Below are 19,519 nucleotides of genomic sequence, written 5' to 3' on the forward strand. Positions count from 1 at the left end.
TAATAATCAAGCCTTGACATAATAAAGGCATGCATAATCTTTTCTGCATCAGGCAATGATAGAGAAGATTGAGATCTGGCTATTTCTTAGGTGGAAAAATTCAGCTTTTGAGACCACTTTAATATGGGCATCAAAAGAGTCATTAATCAAATTGGAACTATTGAATTTATGCAAAGCCGTTGACATACCAACAAATAAATTTCAGTTTTTGACTCCGTTTAAGCAACCTGCTCCAGTGTAAAACTCGATTTAGAGCTTGATTTAGACTATTTAAAACAGGGACGGTTTCAGATAAATGTTTAGATATGCAGTATCCATTATAGCTTTATTTAAAAAAAATCATATAACAAATGTCCAGGAGCTGAATAAACACACATATATTGCTGAATGGTGTTTATCAATTTTGGGTCATAATAGTTACGTTTTTGTGATTGCAGGTTGCCGCTGATAGTGAAGTGGATGACATAAATCGTATGAATGTAAAATTCTTGCCCACAAAGGACGTTAGTGAAACAGAAGATCTATCACCTTGCTCAGAACAACAAGCAACCGAAGATCTTGGGAACCTTCCATCAGGCCACGACTCAAATAAGCAGCTGTTCATGTCTGGATCTCAAGAGATGGATGGAACTGGATCTGTATTAAGAGAAGGTGACACCAAATCCACTCATGGCTCATCCTGTGAATCATTAAAGCCTGTCTTTACCATAGTGCTGGACTCTGATCTTACCAAACCCGACCAGAACCCACTAACACAAGCTGTCCCAGCTTCTTCAACTAAATGGGATACTGTTTCAGTTTTTCATGATAGGACCGCAGAGACATCAGCAGATGGCTTGAAACTCTTGGAAGTCAAACCAAATGTTGATTTAGCTGTGGATGAAGAACATGATGCAATAAGCTCTTCTGATGAACCTCTACATTTATGTGCTGATCTTTCAAAATCAGAAGTGCAGTTTAAAGAAAACAGCCACACCGATAATATTGAACCCACTCATTCTGATCTAGACCTTGATTTCAGGCCTAAACCAGAGAAAGACTCATCTACTCGAGCATTTGACCCAATGCTTTCATACCCAGAGAAGCATCAAGGAAGCTCTGGAACTGCTAAGAAAGTATTTACCATCGTCCTGGATGTTGATACTCCTGAATTATCATCAGACAGGTATCAATCACTGCAAGAGACACAGTGTACAAGTCCTGAAGACTCAACCACAGATGAATTCTCCCATTCAGATGTAAAAAATCAACATAGGATCTCCTCTGGTACTGAGAAACCTGAAGGGCAAATGGCTGAGCTAGATTTATCAGAAGAGTCCAGTGTGAAATCAAGTAGCTCTGAAATGCAGCCAGGACAGAAGGCAGCTAAGCTTATCCAAGCCCAAACCTCTGAGGTCATGGAGATTGATGTTCAAAAAGATGAAAAAGAGAAGCAACATGAAGTCACTGATGCAGAAACATCCAGTCAAATGGATGTCCACACTGGAGAAGGCAATGAGTCAGAGTCTGTAGTTCACCAACAGAATGTCCCAGTGTTGGAGAGTCATGATGAGGATGACAAAAACACCATTGAAGAGGCTTCAAATGAAGCAAAGCCCCTTCAAAAGCCTCCAAAAGTTGCTAAAGGCAGGAACAAGCACAGAAAACCAGCTGGTGTAGAAAAAGCAAACAATGTCGGTAATAAAAAGCTGAACGCATGTAAATCTCAGCACAAGAACACAACTGACTCGGAAAGCCTTCAAACTTCTGAGGTTAGGTTGCCCGACACCACAGATACTTCACTGACTGTGTCTTCGGACTTTAGTCAGCCAAACACTGCAAAGCCATTGAGCACACAAGACAAACTAACAGTGGACACTGTGCAGAAAGAGACCTTGAATCAAACGGAGACAGAGGATGGACATTTTGAAAATGTTAGCATCTCACTTGCCGGAGGTGCCCATATTAGTACCACAGATAGTGTGGTTTTAGCAGCAGTGGAGTCTGTGCAGTCAACACATACAGAGGACTCAGAATTAACGGCAACAGATTCTTCATCTGTTGTGACAGCTGACTGTATAACTCAAATTCCTACCGCAGTCCTATCAGATTCACAACTCAGCCATGCTGAAGCTTGGAGGACAGAGGATTCAGATGGCAGTTTCCCTTTGCAGGTAAGATTAAAATGGTTGTTTTCTTATTGAAATACAAAAAGAAATACAGGCAATCTATTGCACAAGTCTCATTTGACATCACTCTCAAACACCATGGTGGTCATGTTCCATATCTGAATTAACCCTTGTGTGGTGTTCATATTTTTGTTACTCAGCCAGTGTTCGTGGGTCTGGTGGACCCGCTGCAGTTTTGGGTTTTTAATTCAACAAAATTAAAAATGATATATAAAAAAATACTCAACAGATGTTTACTTCATTCCAATTACAAGCAATATAAACAGCATGTATGGTCAAAATTGGCCCTTTACCTTTGTTAGATCACATTTATTAATTAAAGTGCTACAACCTTGTGCCTTGTGGCTTTTGTTAAAGTATATGAACAAAATATACTACAGTGAATGAAAACCATTGAAATGGTCATTGAAATGATTTTAAAAGCTGTGCAAATTTGCACTGAGACAATTAAAGTAATTTTCTTCTTTTGGAAAAAATTATCTGAAAGAACTTTCATCATATGAATGTGTCCTAATTATTCCAAGCTGTGCGAAAGACTGGCATTGACCATTTTTATGTGCACTCAAAGCAGTTAGTTCAACAATTGTGAATGTTGTTTCCTTGCACTTTTTGCCAGTGCAGTTTAACAGTCATTTTACACCAAAATATTATTTAATGAATGCATGATCTGATTTGATATGATTATTTTCCATAGGCATCATTCGCTCATCATTCCATGTGTTGGCATTCTAATAGATATCACCCTCTAGCCTTTATCATGGTTATAGTGTGACACTTATCCATGTGCTTTGATAACCGGTTATTCAGTATGGTTTCTGTGAGCAAGTACTTCATTATGCTCCGTTATGCCAACTACATTTTGTTAGCATTACTTCCTGCAGTACCGCCTCCTGAGTTTGTTTTAGGCCTGAAGGCACACCACGCCTTTTAGAGGGAAGACTCAATTCCCAACTGGGCAGCATTCCTTGTTCTTCCGAAACCGTGCCTTAACGAGTCAACAGCAGAGCTGTTTCTCTTTTAAACGAGCTCCGAAAGCAGGTGCAAGCAATGTTGTGGTGACATTTTTCATTGGAATATAAACTGTGACACTTTTGCTTTATTGTAGTATGAAGAAATGCACAGAGTCAATTCACATCCATCTGCCGGGAACAAAACGCCCCAAAACAGAGGATCAGTACCAGATGGTGAGGACAAAACGAGGCATGTGGAGCAGCCTACTGGGACACATGTGTGGGCCGTTTTACTGAACATCATCACTAATGTTCAGCCACTACTGATGACCAGTCACGGTTCTGAGGTATGTACCTGTATGTAAACGCATTATGATTTTATTCTGAATTGTTCAAGGAACATCTAGAAGAACTCAAGCAGCTTCGGTGAACTTGACATTTGGGCTTTTGACAGAAAAAATGGCTTCAGCTCAAACCAAAATGAACTTTTTCTTATCTGTTAATCAACTAATTTTTAGTTCGTTTTTGACTTGAAGACCATATATTCCCTCAAGTGTTCTAGGAGGAAATTGCACAGGAAGGAGGAATTTCCTGTGATATGTGCTGCTTTTAACTGTACCATTTTACTCCTATCTGTTTTTTCAAAAAATTCACTGTAGTTTTTCATTTTTTTAAACTACCGGTATTATTAAAAATTATTTTTATGCAAATTGTAATACTTTTATTTTTTTGCAGGAATCTAGACCAAGGAAAGATTCCTTGTTTCAGAATGCATCACTCTTAGAGTCTGAGAGCAGTCTGGCATGGACTGTCCTGTGGGTGTTCAGATGTCGGTACCGACCAGCCCAACTCAGCATTGCACATATGACTCATCAGCTGGAAGAAGCTGAGGTACAGTACATTACCTCATTGCACTTTCTCCAAAACCTTCAGCTGTGAACAGCTGCTGACAGTAAAAGATGTGAGTACTAGTCATGAAGATCTAATCTACCGTTTTCGATAAGAGCCGGAACAACCCCTCACTAGCTTCAGTAGATGTCTGATTACAAAACATATGACTTTAATTCAGTTCAATTCAAGTTTATTTGTATAACGCTTTTCACGATACAAATCTTGCAAAGCAGCTTTACAGAAAATGTAAGTTTTAATACATTAAAGTTTCATTTCATTTAAAGTTTCTACATTATATTTAGTAGTAGCTTATCAGTGGAGACTGTCAAGTTGATGTCCATATGGCAGAAATGTACAGTAAAATTCATGAAGTTAATGACGTAATCAAACAGACGGTGAACACTATATATGCAGTGATTATGTGTTGCAATTAAACTTCTAGCAAAATTTGGTGGTTTTGTATGTTGTTTGAGGGTTGGCATCATCTGAGGGGTTGGCATCATCTCTTCTCAGGTGTTCGTCATCTCAGATCTTCGTAAGGGTTGGATCCAGACTGAAGCTTCTGTAATTTCTAGTTACCGCAGGATGCCAACCCCGTGTCAGAAACAGAAAAGCAAATGGAGACGCAATTAGCGTAGCTGCTGTTCCAACCAAGCAAATATTACTTAAAATGAAGCAGAACTTATTCAGATTTCCAGGTTAAATGTAATCAAATTTGTAACTGATGATGTCAACTCCTTTGTTTAAAAGGTGAGATGTTCTTGCTTCCATTGGAGCTCAAGATGATCCTTAGATAAGTCATGCTGGTGAAACATTATTAGGTTTTACATAAATGTCTGGAGTTTATGCAGCTTGACTGCTCCTTTAGCAGAAGGGACAAACCAAATACTAAAACTTTCTGAAATGTATATACAGTACATACATGTATCATGCACCCGAGTGAAACGTTATAACCATTTAAAATGAAAGTAAATGTTATGACGTGTCTATCTGTGTGTCATAGATCTGCCGGCAGTATGTCTTGGAGCAGGTGGCTAGACTGCCTCAAAGTGAATTGTGCAGGAGTGCAGGACGCTCTACAAAGCCTGAGACGATCATAGAGGGCAGATTGAACACAGTACTGATGGATACCTCAACTATGGTGGAGTACAAAAAGACACAGCTTCAGCAGGTCACACAGTACCACCAGCAAAAACAGGCTCTCGCGGATTCTCTACACAACCTGGAGGCTGAGCTCAGCACACTGACACAGTGAGCATCCTTGACATTTTTTGTGTGTGTGTGTTCCGGTATACCCTACAAAGATGGCAATATCCCAAATTATTGTCCTTGTGGGGACATTTTTTGGTCTCCATGAGGAAAACAGCTTATCAATCATACAGAATGAAGTTTTTTTTTAAATCTGCTGAAAGTTTTGTGTGAGGGTAGGTTTAGGGGTAGGGTAAGGGGATAGAAAATACAGTTTGTACAGTATAAAATCATTACATATGGAATTTCATCTTTAACATAGATGAGATGATCCTAAAATGTATTTACCTTTACCTTTAAATGTATTTACCTTTATCTGTGCCTTAGTGTTCAACTTCAAACTGTACTTGAAAATAAATTAATTTGTAATAGAATTAATATTCTGAAACAGTAACATGGAAGAAAGCAAAGTTAAAAACTTACTTTAAAATAGACAGAGAGATAGATAGACAGACAGACAGACAAATCTTCTTTTAAATGTATTGTTCTTGTAAAATAGTTAATGAAGTAAACTGCTGGAAATAGTCCTAATAAGGAATGAGTGGGTGTGTCCATTACTTGTACTGTACCTGTATTGGTAGTGTAGATATTAGGGATGTTCATTTTAACCGGTTAACCGACTAAGAATTTTGACCGATTAATACAATCAGTTAATTGGTTTAAAAAGTCATTTAATTATATATATTTTCAGTAATTTATAAAAATATTTAAAACAGTTTGCTGCATGGTTAATATACGCTACGCGTATAAAAAATTATTTTTTTAGGGGGGAAAAAAACTAAGTCACGTATAAGTCGCATTTTATTATTTCATTCAGAAATAGACCTAATGCAGACGCGAAATGTTTACAAACATTATAATAAACACTGTAAACATAGCTAGTGTTAGTTCCCCTCACTCCACAACAAATCCTTTCAATTAACAGTATTTAGAAAATAATAAAAAATATAAGAAGCTAAAGCAATATAAATGACAAGCCAAAACGAAATAATTTAGGTTAAAACGAAACTGAAACCAACGTTGGGTCTCTCATTCCACACAAAATCAAATGTTTCCGTATTCGCGATGTATTTGAATGGCAAATTATTATTTATTATGTAGCCTACTTCACTCGCGTTCCAATATCCACGTAAAACAAAATGTTTTACATCACGGCGGTACAGTGATAACACTTAACCTTAACGGCTTAACAGATTTTACTACATATTATTTTACCAGCCTACCTTTTTTTTGTTTTTTTTACTACATAGTTTTTTCCCCATATGTATGACTGACTGTATTTTATTATGATAATGAACAGGCTGCATTGTCAAGGTTGCCGTGCAGCGCCGGCGCAATCACTTTTTTCCTTCTAAAGCCCGGCTCACACTGTGCGATTTTGGCCACGATTTGGTCGTCTGAGACAAATTTTGAAAATCCTAAAAGATTCCTATAATCCTAGGCTAAAATCTGTAGTCTTTCATCGTTAGTTTGACATGTTCACCGACAGCCAGTGTCAAGATTTGGCGCACAGTCGTGTAGTGTGACATCTCCTACGACGAACGTCAAACTGTCTTCGTTTTTCAAGACAAGCCATGATCAGAATTGATACTAGAGATTTCTTCTAACCGCATAAACTCCGGCGCTCTCGTCCTCCGCTCACGGAATTCATATGATTCGTTGCCTTTGCTATAATAAACACCGGTTGCGCTGCTGTTTTCATATGGGTGTGTAGTGCTGCTTGCACTATTCTGCATAAATACGCCGGTATTGCCGCCATTCATATACTTTTAATGATAGCCAACATTACAGCCCCATGTGCAATGCAGCTAGCAGTCACTGAACGTGTATGGGTTGATAAGGTAAAACTCCGGACAGGTTTTCTTGTGCGCACCCGTTTTTAACGCGTCTTGACTGTCGTACAGTCTGACATTAATGACAACCGAGATCCCACAGTGTGACATGATCATCATGTTCGTACAGTCTGACAAGTACAATCCTAAAGGACTTTTAAAAAATCGCGCAGTGTGAGCCCGGCTTAACAGTGAAAGAAACTACTCCTTTTAGTCCTAAAGATAATCGGAATTGTAAAAGGTTTGCCTTTATTTGTGTACATTCACAATAAAAACAAATCTATTTTGTGCTTTTGTAAAATAAGCTTAAAGAAAAATAGGATGCCGCTTCCTGCCGTCTTTTTCCTTTTCGCGGAGCACAAAATGAACCGAAACTCTGCATACTAGGCTACTTGTTTTTCTTAATTTATAATTTAAGTAAAAATACTTTTCTCGTATAGGCCTATTTATTCATTATATATATATATATCATGTTCTGTTGTTTGCTGCTTTTGGCGCATTTAAAATTAATCCCCGGGAAACAAATGTTAGTATTTTTAACGGGTCACAGACACTTATCCGTTCTAATTTAATTCAATTCTAATTTAAAATAATCTTGTCGGTTAATTGTTAATAATCGGTTAACGAGTGTCGGTTGTCGGTTAGGAAAAATAGCCGAAATTAACATCCCTAGTAGATATTGTACAACATTGAAAAGTAACCATATTCTCACATTTTTGAAGGGATTGCATTGACAGCAGCACCTTGCAAGTGGAGAAGCTGAATGCATTGCTGAAGAACATGCAGGAGAAGAGAGGCATACTAGAGGAGCACCTACAGACATGCTCTCAGATTTCAGCTCATCTGGGTGAGACAGAGGGACCTGTGGCCTGCATTGAACCTTTTAGGACTTTACAGGAGAGATGGCAAACTATGGAGCAGGTTGCTTCCAGCAGTCTGTGGTGTGCTAATATCTGCACAGCAGAAGTAGCTGCACTCCTGCAAGAAGCCAGAGAGCTGCAATACGAACTGGAGCTTCTGGAGAAGTCAGTTTCTCTTCCGCATCCCTCTCAAGGACAGATGGACTGTCAAAGTGCGCTACAAGAGACTGTGAGAACTGCAGACCTGGCGGTGTTAACTGAGCGCCACTTGTACCTTCTTGAGGTCTCTCAGGCACTTTCCTCAAGTCCGCTGGGAAAAAAAGAGCTCAGAGATGTGGAGGACGCAATGCAGGGCTTGAATTCTCAGCTTGCTCTGACTCAGGAGAAGATCAGCTCTCAGACTTCAAATGGCAATGGATGCTCACCGATCATGAAAATTATCAGGGACTACGTTACATGGGCTAAGCAAACAGAAAGCAAAGTCAGTAGGAGAAGGAGGTTGTCTCTGTTTCCTGAAGAAGCAAGTCACCAGGTCAATCACATGAAGAAACTGCAGTCTGAAACATCTCTTAAGAGGTTTCAGTTGGCCTCTGTTTTGAAAGAGCTAAGAGAGGAAGTTACAGGACTCAATGAGGAGGATTCCATATCACCCACCCTCGATTTCCTAGAGGATTTGTATGTTAAGTTTACAGAGAAGACCGAATGTGCTGTTGCAGAAATGAACAGAATGTTTCATATTAGAGAAAGACTGTGGAAACAGATCACTGACAGCAGCTCTTGGTTGACCTCAGTATTAGAAAAAGAGTCTGGTAAAACAGTGGCTTCTGAACCTAAAACTACTATTCCAGAATTGAGGGTTCAGCTTCAGCTATGCACAGAGGCTTTGAAGGATGCTGAGAGACAAGCAAATAATCTGGAGACTCTGTTAGATGAAATGAAAAAAGTGAATTACGGTCTGAGTGTACCCGAAAGCTTTCAGCTTATCAATAGGCTAACAGCCTTACAAGAAGAGGTATCTAGGGTTGTGAACCGTAAGTGGGCCTTGCACTGGGTGCTTGAAGAACTCCTTCATGCTCATGAATCTTCTGCTGAGGAACAGAACATCATTCTGAAGAGCTTGAGACAGATGAGTGCTGATGTCACGAGGCAGAAGTATCCCGTAACAAGGGACTCGCTCTTAGCTCTTGAACCTGTTAAGCACATGCTGATGGAGCTCCTCTGCAAAGTGTGGGAAATTCCCCACTGCCCAGATCCTCGGAGGAAAGAGATGCTCAACGCTGTACTAGACCTACAGAGGAGAATACATCTGCTGGAGTTGCAAGTCAAAGAGCATGAGGAGTACCTCTTTTTAAGGCAGCACATGGAGAACTCCAGAGAGGCGGTGAAGAAGAGCTTGTCGCAGATTGTAGACTGCTGTGTAGGAGCTGATGTAAGGCTTGGCTTTTGTCAGACTGTCCTGGTGGAGCTGCCTTTGGTGAGATTGACATGTCAAGAAGCTGCTGACCACCTTGAGGCCATTTCGAAAGATCTCTATCCATCCCAGCTGACAACAGAAAGGCACAAAATCCGTTTGGTCATTGAACAGCTAGCCTCTTGGGAGCTCACAGTAAAAAATGAGGCTAAAACCCTTGAGTGCTCTCTGGCAGAGCGACTCGGCAGTCCTACAGACCTCAGTCCACTCACTGAGCTCTTCAGCCGTGTCAGGCAGCAGCTGAAGGAGACCATCTGCTTGGAGCCAGATAATAAGACCATTGATACACAGCTACGAAAGCACTGGATGCTAATCCAGAGCGTTGAGTCTGTTCTACGAATGTTGGAGCACTACAGGAAAGAAGTAGATGTTGAAAGCTACCAGATGACCATTGATCTCGGCCAGAGAACTCTTAATGATTGTGGTATACATATGGTAAGCTCCATGCGTCCATGTATGTTAAAATCACTAATACCACTAGAATGCTACTTTTTGTAACCATTGTAGTTTTCAAGCATGCATGTGACAGCATTGTTATTTTGTAGTATTTTTAGTAGGACTGTGTATAGATTTCCCAATTTGGTTTGTTTGAATTCAAATGCTCTTATTTTGGTTTTGATTTGATTTGATTCTGATTCATTTGGTTGTATTCACTTATCTCAGTTTTCTCAGTTTTCTAGTGTTTTTTACAAATTCAGACCAGTAACTCATCTTTTTTTTAACTATTCATTAAAAGAATCTTCTTAAAAGAGTCAATCACTTTGGCAGTTGGGCAACATTGGTCACAGTATGTTTTTGGTTAAAATTAACCTGCAACATTTGTTTTTGAATTAGACTATACTGGTAATGTTTTGTGGTGTTTTTGCATGCAGCCCCTGACAACTACTTAATACAAAGCCTTTTTTTCCATTAGCTGTAATACAGACTGTGATATCTGCTGCAGGGGAAGTGCTATACTAACAGCAACATATCTTGGAGTTTTAAAACTCAATATTGGGGTTGTTCAAATTAACATCACAATCATTTGGAAAACTATAGCTTTACCCATCTCTAGTTTTTAGAAAGCTATGAATGTTTATCCAATTTCTAAATAATTTGTGTTTCGTTGTCCAGGACAAGCTGCTCCAAGCTCGGGAGGCACTGAAGCATTACCACTGGGCTGTTCAGGGTGCAGAGAGCTTCTTTCAGCAGATTGGATCCAATCTCATGATCCCCTCTGATGGCTTCAAAGGCTACAAAGAGGAGCATCGCTGTGTTCAACAGATTTCCAGCACTCTGGTTGAGGGTTTCCAGGCCCGCTTGTCTGAAGTTGGTGCTTCTGTTCCCCAGCAGACATGCCTCTCCATCCCTCTAACCGAGCAGCTTCATATCGAAGTTTTGAGTCACCTTCTAGTACAAGATGCCAAATTAGAAGCTCAGGCTCAGCTCAGACTTGAGGCCTTACAGAGGTTAGTCATACTCTATAAAGCACGTTATGGATTGTTTTTTCTATAAAAACTTAACCTTGACCTATGATTCAGATTGCTGCATTCACAATGCACTCTGATTGTTGTTGACATTTTTATATCAAATTGGAAAATCATTTTATAATTGTAAATAATGAGGACTTTACATTTTTGGATTATTGGGGGAAAATACTTCTACAAATAATCAAGCATTTTCTCAGAAAGGTCTTTAAATATTTGCCATATAAGGTAGAGTACTTGGAAACGTTTTCCTCAGAAAACAAGCTCTGAAACAATTAGTCTGAATGGAATACATCTATTTGGTTAAATGAAATGTACTAGAGGCACTTTTATTTAGCTGCCTTTAACGGTTCAATCTTTCTGCTCCAATTTAGGTCCATGAAAGATCAAATTGTGCACATGAGTCACCATGAAGAACTGAGTCAACTTCTCAAAAATGTTGATTCTCAAATCTCAACATTTTTAAGTCAAAAACCAGCTGATTCTGAAGCCTGCCAAGATCAACTGCTGAAAGTAAAGGTTTGTGGTCATTTACCATTAACAGGTTAAATGTATAGCAATAATGCCTATGGAGATCTTAAGATGATTTGGGAAAGCAGTGAAAACTTGCTTTTGCTTCCCTTTTGACTTCTGAAAATCAGTTTTTTTTATGGTTCCCTTTGCCACTTTTCATCTCATAACAATGCAAGTATGCTAGATTAGCATGCACTGAAATCGTCTTCATCTGCAGGTGCTCCAGACAGAGCTGAAGAACCTCTTTAAAAAGCTGGAGGAACTTAGGGAAAGCTGCCCAGGTCTTCGCTGCAAAGCACCCGTGGATCTGATGCTGGGACAACTGTGGAGGTCTTGGGCAGTGCTGCAGTGCAGAGTGGAATCTCTCAAAGCCAGCATGTCTCATAAAGAAGCAGAGTGGAGAGGCTTTGTGATACGCGTATGTAAAAATAGATTTTTTCAGCTTATTACAATTTAAATTTTCTCGTAAAATGATTAAGTAAGCTGTGTGTTAACTCATTTCTTTTCATGTTTGGGTTTGCTGTGCAGCTGAATAAATCAAAGGAAGGTCTTGACAGACTGCAGAATGATCTCCCAGACTTGTGTATGGGATCCCTAGTGGATCTTCAGGGTGTTCTGAGCCTCACTGAGCGCCTTCAAGACGGGATTGAGCAGGAGCATCACACTTTAGTATCTCTACAACACCATGTGGCACGATTGCTTGGGGTCTCAAATTTGCAGCAGCTGAAAGTGTGTCCTCAAATCTGTCAGGACTTGCAGTCTCTACAGGGTCACTGCAGAAGGTTTGACTTGTACACACATGCACAAAAACACACAAGTTGGGAAAATGTTCAGAATCTACATTTACAGACATTTTCTTGCTTAGTCTCAGAGATCAGAGCAATAACATCCGCCGGGAAGTGCTTTTTGAGATACAGGAGTTGGGTCGTGTGCAGGAGGAGCTGAACGCCATTCAGCAGAATGTTCTCTCTCTGTTGACGGCTTTACAGTCTGAGTCAGCTGCTCAACACTTACAGGTTGGTGCCTGTGTTTGACAGGCAGGCTGTCTGTTTCTGCAGTCCTTGGTGTTGATATTGTGTTGTATTGCACTGTAGGAAGTCAAAGTGGAATTGGTTTCACAGAAGGCTCGACTGCAGGATGTCATGGACAGAGTGCAGAAGAAATGGAGCTGTGTACCTGCAGAGATTCAGATCTTACACAATGAGCTCAACGTCTCCATGCAGGAGGCCAAAGACAAAGTATTCACTTAATTTATTTTTATAATAAATACTTTATAATAAATGCCTTGAACATGTAAAATAACATTTGTTTTTAGTGTCTTTTTAGAAAATATATATTTAATATGACACCTATAGTTTCAGTGTATTTGTGATGTGTGTTAATTTAAATTAAAGCTAATACAATTGTATCTTTTTTTTTCAGTTGGTCATGGTCATGGAGAGAAGTGGTCCTCTCTGCAAAATGGGTGAGCTGGTTGGAGAGGTGACAGTGGGCTTGAATTGTGTGCAGGCCCTGCTGAAGCAAACAAGTCCTAATTTTTCTGAGGCTGAACGTACACAAAAGGTGCTTCTTTCTTGCTTGCCTTCACATGCACATTATTGAAAATATCTTTCTATCAGTTGCTTAGTTTTTCTTTTCTCTCTCCTTACTTAGTTTTGCATATTACTTAAACATTATTTTATTGTATTCTTACTCTATAATTGTACAAATATATATGTATATATAAAATATATATTTTCACGAAAAAAACTGTTTGTAATGTGTGTGTGTGTATATATATATATATATATATATGTATATATATATATATATATATATGTATGTGTGTGTATGTATGTATATCTAGAGAGAGAGATATAGAGAATATATGAAGACTTGTGAACAAAACTTCTGTAAAATATCTAAAATTCTTTAAATTTTTAAAATATACAAAAAATATTTAAAAAATAAGAATAAAAGTGAACATACAACTGTTCTTCCAGCTCTCATATTTTTAGTTTGTGTCCAATGAAATTTGATGTCAGCAGTAACTGAGGTCTGATGTGCGTCTGTGCCTGTGTGTGCAGCACATATGGGATGAGCTGGACCAGTGGCACACTCGGATAGCTGAGCTGGAGGCTGAGGTGCAGGATCTGGCTGAGCAGAAGCCTGAGAGAGTACACATTCTCATGGACCAGCTCACGGAGCCTCTGCAGCACTACCAGACCACAGCCAAACAGGCCGAGCAAAGGACCGCCCTCATTAGCAAAGTCAGATGATTTCACGACATAAGCCAACACATAATGCCACTGATAGCAAACTTTGACTGATTATGTCTTTGTGTCTTGGTCCCTTTAGATCCCTGCCTGTCTGCAGGACTATGAGGGTTTACTCAATAGCTCCAACTGCTGGTTGAGAGAGGCTCAGTCCTGGCTGGTCGCACACAGAACCTACACCACTGCGAAATGCATCCACTGTCATGCCAACTCCCTCGAGGTCAGGTCAAAACCTCAATTTATAGACATTTTGCCTTTATGCAGTAACTTGTTACCAGCTCTTTTTATGTGTCTGTAGATGATGCTGGATGAATCGGAGGGATACAGGGCAGCTCTGGAGGCCTTCCTGCCTGCTCTGCAGGAGATCACTCCAGTATGTGACACCACCCCTCAACAACATCTTCTCCAACTGTGTGTACAAAACATCACACTCATGCAGCAAAGCGTTCTGGACCCTCTCTCCCACCTTCAGCACCTAGCAGCTGTAAGAAATATCATTACATTCAAAAAATGTTTAAGAAATTGTTTTTAATGTTATGTTCTCTATTGTCTAAGGATTTGCAGTGTCAAAGCTTGTCCCAATACAGAGTTTTTAGTTCTATCAGTTCCAGTGAAATTTTGTGATTCCTAATACCAGTTTCTGTTGATCATAGTGGTTTTATAGAAAATATATTAACATAAATATTAAGACATTAAATTCAAACAGTAGTGCATAGCCTTCAAGTATTTCACAGTTAGGAAAACATTTTTGTGAACGTAATTAATTACGCTAATTAATAAATATGAATTAAGTAAAGGATGTCTGACTTTTTCAGATAAGTTTTAGTAAAACTAAATGTTCAAAAAGACTTTCAAAAATCAAGTTTTTGAAAAATATCTGGTATTTCAACAAATATATATATTTTTTTCTGTTTATATTTACATAAAATGTGCAATACTGTTCAAAAGTTGTGGGTCGGTAAGAATTTTTTATATTTGTGAAAGAATATAATATACTCACCAAGGCTGCATTTATTTGATAAAAAATATAGTAAAAACAGTGTTATTGCGAAATTCAATTTTATTACATTATTATATATTATTTTTGTGAAATAATCAAATAATATTTAAATTTAAAAATCTAATTAATTCTTATGATGTAAAGCTGAATTTTTAGCAGTCATTATTCCAGTCTTCAGTGTCACATGATCCTTCAGAAATCATTGTAATTTCTAATATGCTGATTTCATGATCAAGAAATAAACTTATTATCAGTGTTGAAAACAGTTGTTCTACTTAATAATTTTAGGTTTCTTTTATGAGTTCAGAAAAATGGGTATCTTTCTGAAACTGAACTGAAATCTGAAATGTTTTTTTTAACACAAGTGTTTTTAATCTTCACTTTTGATCAATTCAAATGATTAATTTCTTCAAAAAAATTTAATAAAAAAAGAGTCGTACTGCAACTTTGATTTGCAACTGACTTTGTTTGTATTAATACATCACAAATATTTTTGGCAATTTGGGATGCTAGAAAAACTGGTGTCATAACACAACAAAAAGTATTGGACCTTTTGTCATCCCTAACAGTGTATACTTAATTTGTAGGGTTTTATGAGATTCCATTACTGGAGTTACTTATTAGTTTATGATACTGGGATGAAATATCTTAATTATGTTGCCTATATTTTAATTGGAATTCACTTATAACTTTTGTTTAGGAGATGGATGCCATTGAAGCAGAGGTAAAGACCATGGAGAAAAATATAACTAAGATCAGAACAATCCTTTCAGCCACTGACACAGAGAACATTTTTCCCGAGGAACATCTCGAGAACATACAGGTACTGTACATAATGTCTCACTAATCCTCTGTTTGTACTGTAAACATTTACAGTACCTCTCTCTCCTATCCTCTGTAACAGGTCATTCTGGATAATGTCCAGTCCATGAAAAGGACCATTGATGAGATTGAGAGCTGCAGGCCAGGCCTAGGGCTTCCTGCTGGGGCAGAGCAAACTCTCACAGCTTTCCATCGGGCTCAAGAGCTGCTGCAGCCCATCCAGGAGCTACAGCAGCTCAGTGTGGCGCGGAGCACAGCGTTGAGGGTCTGTCGCTCTAATAGTTTGTTTGTGTTTACCAAGAGTCAGTGGTTTCCTGTTTACTGAGCTGGAGTGCGTTTTAACTTTAGTTCATGATAAGCAGATTTCAGTAGTTGTTTTTCACACAGCATTAAAATGTGAAACTTTTACTACTTAAATATTTGCAAAGGAAGATGATGTATATCTTTTTTAAAGGTGCAGAGAGTAATTTTTGTTCATGTTGAGTTGGCAAATTTAGCAGTCACCTCTCACCTACAGGAGTGTGTTCATTGATAGTGATTGCTACATATAAAATACATAGAACTTCCATAACTGCTTACATTTCTATTCCTGAGGTGTGAATGGCTTTTTTTTTTTAAAGTTCAACTATTTCTTGTAGTCTTTATATTAATAATATGAGACCATAAGAACTTCATAAACAATAATTATACAAGACTTTTAATTTTTTAAATTGCGTTTTTTTTAATTAAATGTTTTGTCACATTGCATGGCAATGCTTGAAATGGCAATATTAGATGATATATAACTTTTACATGAATTATAGTTGTCATAATAAAAGACAGCTATTCAGTTTCAGTGCAGGCATCTCCTTAATAAACAAACAAATATCAAGCTTTGAAACAATCTTGATGAATATGATTTCTTCAACTGTTCTAACTCATCCTTTTACAATATTTTCAGCATCAAATAAAGAGCTGGAATAATGCAATATTTCAAATTGCTTTTGGTCTAATTAGTTCTAGTTAGAAAATATTAGTTCATTTCATGAAAGTGCAGTACATTTGTAGTGTTTTTAGTGACCGTGACCAGTGTGTGACCTCTCCTCTTTGCTTTCATGTCCGTGGGAATGAGAGGAGGAGAAAATCCCTGCATTTAAAGCCAACTCACAAAAGGGATGTGTGGGAACCTTGAATTTTCTGATTGCGCTTAGAAAAAAAAAAAGTGCTTTAAAACTTCAATATGGTGCGGCAGTAAATCATTACAGGCACAGCTTTATTGTCAAAGGCAGTAGTATCTAGTTAAGACACTCTCATGGATTTTCTCATGATCTCTATCATGTGACCTTGTAACAGTGACTTTGGTTTGCTCAAGTTTTACAACTTGATGAAACTAAGTATTTTTCTGATTTTCTTTTCAGGCCTCTATTGGACAGCCAGCTGAAATGATGCTCCCTTCAGACCAAACCACAGAATTCACGATGCCACATCTTTACACTGGAGATGTGAGGGTAAGGTCCATCAACTCAATCAAAAATATACCTCAAAATCATGTCCACTCAAACTCAGAAGGCATCTAAAATGAGGATGAGTCAGTTTTAGGACTAAATAAGACTAAATCAGTTCATTAGTTCTGTCACTATAAAAACCTACAGTAAATAATATGTCGTTGCATAACCCTGGTGCTGCTTCCGGCTTCGCTACCGTTCGGACATTCTTGCTTACTGCTCTGCGCTTTGCTCCCTATTTCTGTACTTTTCTCGGATTTTTCTAAGATTTTTACTTCAGCAGATCAGCACAGTGCTCAAACAACACATTTTGGGCACAAACACTAAAACTAAAAACTCGTTGGGACTGGAATAATACCACGAAAAATAAGACTTTGCCTCCCACTGCCAGCAGCTTACATTCCGGAGAAGGGAAAGCGCAGCTGCCCACATTCAAACAGAAGAGAAAGAAAATGCCTCCTGTTGAATCTACTTGCTGCATGAACTGCTGCAAACTTCTACAAAGGATTGCGGTTCTTGAAACAAAGTTACTTGCTGGACTTCTAATACAGGCAGAACACTCAGCAGACCGTCGTCACGAACCCCCTCAGCATACAGCCGGTAAGTCCCGTGGATCTAGTGAATCGCAACAGTTTATGCCAAGTGTAGAGGAACAAGCCGAAACTGACTGTCACACTAATCGATGGCACAAACAGGGAGCGAGACCCAAAGGCAGTAGAGACATCAGATTGTCACAAGTTTCTCGTATTGTTGCCGTAGCATCCTCTACTACAGATTCGGCTATGACAAGACTTGTGAATACTGGTATTCTACCACCCCCTATACATCTTGAGAACAGATTTGAAGCATTAATGAATGTGGGTGAGGAATCCCCAAATGTGATTAAACATGGATTGGATCAGCCAGCAGCTAACATTGCTACTAACAGGCACTCAAGGTCGAGCAGACAGCGGCTTTCAGCTCAGAGCACAGCCGAGCCCAGGACACTGATAGTGGGCGATTCCATTATCAGAAACATCAGTAGCAGAAATTCAACAATATGCTGCTTTCCTCAAGCAACAGTTTCTGATGTAAACAAGGAACTTTGGAAAATTCTGATGAAACACAAGACTGCAAATCGAATCATCATCCATGTGGGGAAGAATGATATTCAGAAAGAACAGTCGGAACTCCTTAAGAAGGACTTCAGTGAACTATTTGAAACACTTAGAAGACTTAAAGTTCAGTCGTTCATCAGTGGACCACTCCCAGCAAGGGGAACTAATATGTTTTCACGTTTGCTTGGGCTGAACACATGGCTACAAAGAATCTGCAGCTTAAAAGGAGTCAATTTCATCGACAACTTCAATCTTTTCTGGGGCCATAGACAACTGTTTAAACTGGATGGCCTCCACCCAAACAAACTTGGTGCAAGAGTGCTAAAGGACAACATCTACTTCTCCCTCCGTCATCCTTCAGTAGTGTGTGCCAAACTACTCAACCTGAATGGCACACACACACCTGGACAGAGTGATGACAGGACTTCATATCAGCTTCCGAGTCATCATGTGGTTGACACATCCCACAAGGACACTGATAACACCACGCAACAAGCACTGCTCATGGACAACATCCCAGCTGAGCCCTGCCCACAGAGCTCATCACAGAGAGACTGTGACGTATCAGAACAGCTCCAAGACTCAGCACCCAAGGACAACTTTCTGGAAAACAGCCAGGGAAGCCAGGACAACATATTTCAGCCACTGGAAACACCAGAGCCACAGCCTCGCTCACCAGACACATTATCTCTCTCTCCAGCATCTCCACTTCTAAGCTTCTCACAGAAAATGGAGGAACTGGTTTATGCTGGGTCCAAACTCTCCCACTCTTTCGCTGCAAACCCCCAGATATCAACTAAAAAATGGCGGGCCCCCCAACCACCAAAGCCTGTGGGCCCAGCTCGTCTTCCTCCTCCTGTGAGAGCTCTCCGGCCGCTGCCACAACGCCAGGGCCCAAACCCTCCATCTGCTGTAGGTGAACCAAAAACAACTGATAACAGCTCTCAGTGATATGTGTCGGGTCCCCGCTATAATAGCAGCAACATTCACAAATGTTTACAGAACCAGCAGGAACCCGGTGTGCCTGTAGTTTTCTCTATTTCTGTTTTATCACGTGATAGAAAGTCTTAAGGCCTTCTCAAGCCGTATTGCTGACTCATCTAATCTGCGGCCTGTTATGCATCAAACTAATATTGCTGTTGAGACAAAATGCAGTGCCATCAAGTTAGCGTTTTTAAACATTTGCTCACTAAAAAATAAATAATTTCTAATCAATGACTTAATAACCACAAACAACCTGGATTTTATGTTTCTAAACGAAACCTGGCTAGAAGACAGCTGCAGTGCAACGGTCCTCAATGAAACAGCCCCTCCTAACTTTACTTTCATGAGTGTTTGCGGGACTGTTAGGAGAGGTGGAGGTGTAGCTGCTCTATTTAAAGATGTCTATCAATGCAAGCAAGTGTCATTTGGTCAGTACTTGTCTTTTGAATATCTAGGGATTGTGTTGAAAGGTGCTCCA

At 39.2% G+C, this 19,519-nt stretch overlaps 1 protein-coding gene across 1 annotated transcript in view; it reads left to right on the forward strand.

Moving 5' to 3' along the window:
• Positions 1-19,519, forward strand: part of LOC107601897 (nesprin-2-like) — a 108,198-nt gene that overhangs the window by 30,650 nt on the left and 58,029 nt on the right. The window contains exons 32-49 of the mRNA XM_016294248.1: positions 438-2,153; positions 3,274-3,465; positions 3,854-4,009; positions 5,013-5,260; positions 7,812-9,855; positions 10,534-10,868; positions 11,261-11,405; positions 11,617-11,817; positions 11,928-12,181; positions 12,265-12,415; positions 12,494-12,637; positions 12,822-12,962; positions 13,466-13,648; positions 13,737-13,874; positions 13,953-14,138; positions 15,355-15,477; positions 15,559-15,741; positions 16,874-16,963. Of these exons, the coding sequence (XP_016149734.1) occupies positions 438-2,153; positions 3,274-3,465; positions 3,854-4,009; positions 5,013-5,260; positions 7,812-9,855; positions 10,534-10,868; positions 11,261-11,405; positions 11,617-11,817; positions 11,928-12,181; positions 12,265-12,415; positions 12,494-12,637; positions 12,822-12,962; positions 13,466-13,648; positions 13,737-13,874; positions 13,953-14,138; positions 15,355-15,477; positions 15,559-15,741; positions 16,874-16,963 (6,630 nt within the window). The remainder of the gene's footprint in view (positions 1-437; positions 2,154-3,273; positions 3,466-3,853; positions 4,010-5,012; positions 5,261-7,811; positions 9,856-10,533; positions 10,869-11,260; positions 11,406-11,616; positions 11,818-11,927; positions 12,182-12,264; positions 12,416-12,493; positions 12,638-12,821; positions 12,963-13,465; positions 13,649-13,736; positions 13,875-13,952; positions 14,139-15,354; positions 15,478-15,558; positions 15,742-16,873; positions 16,964-19,519) is intronic.

The sequence above is a fragment of the Sinocyclocheilus grahami genome, unplaced genomic scaffold, assembly GCF_001515645.1.
Source record: "Sinocyclocheilus grahami isolate Dianchi unplaced genomic scaffold, SAMN03320097.WGS_v1.1 scaffold314.1, whole genome shotgun sequence".
Classification (NCBI taxonomy): Eukaryota; Metazoa; Chordata; class Actinopteri; order Cypriniformes; family Cyprinidae; genus Sinocyclocheilus; species Sinocyclocheilus grahami.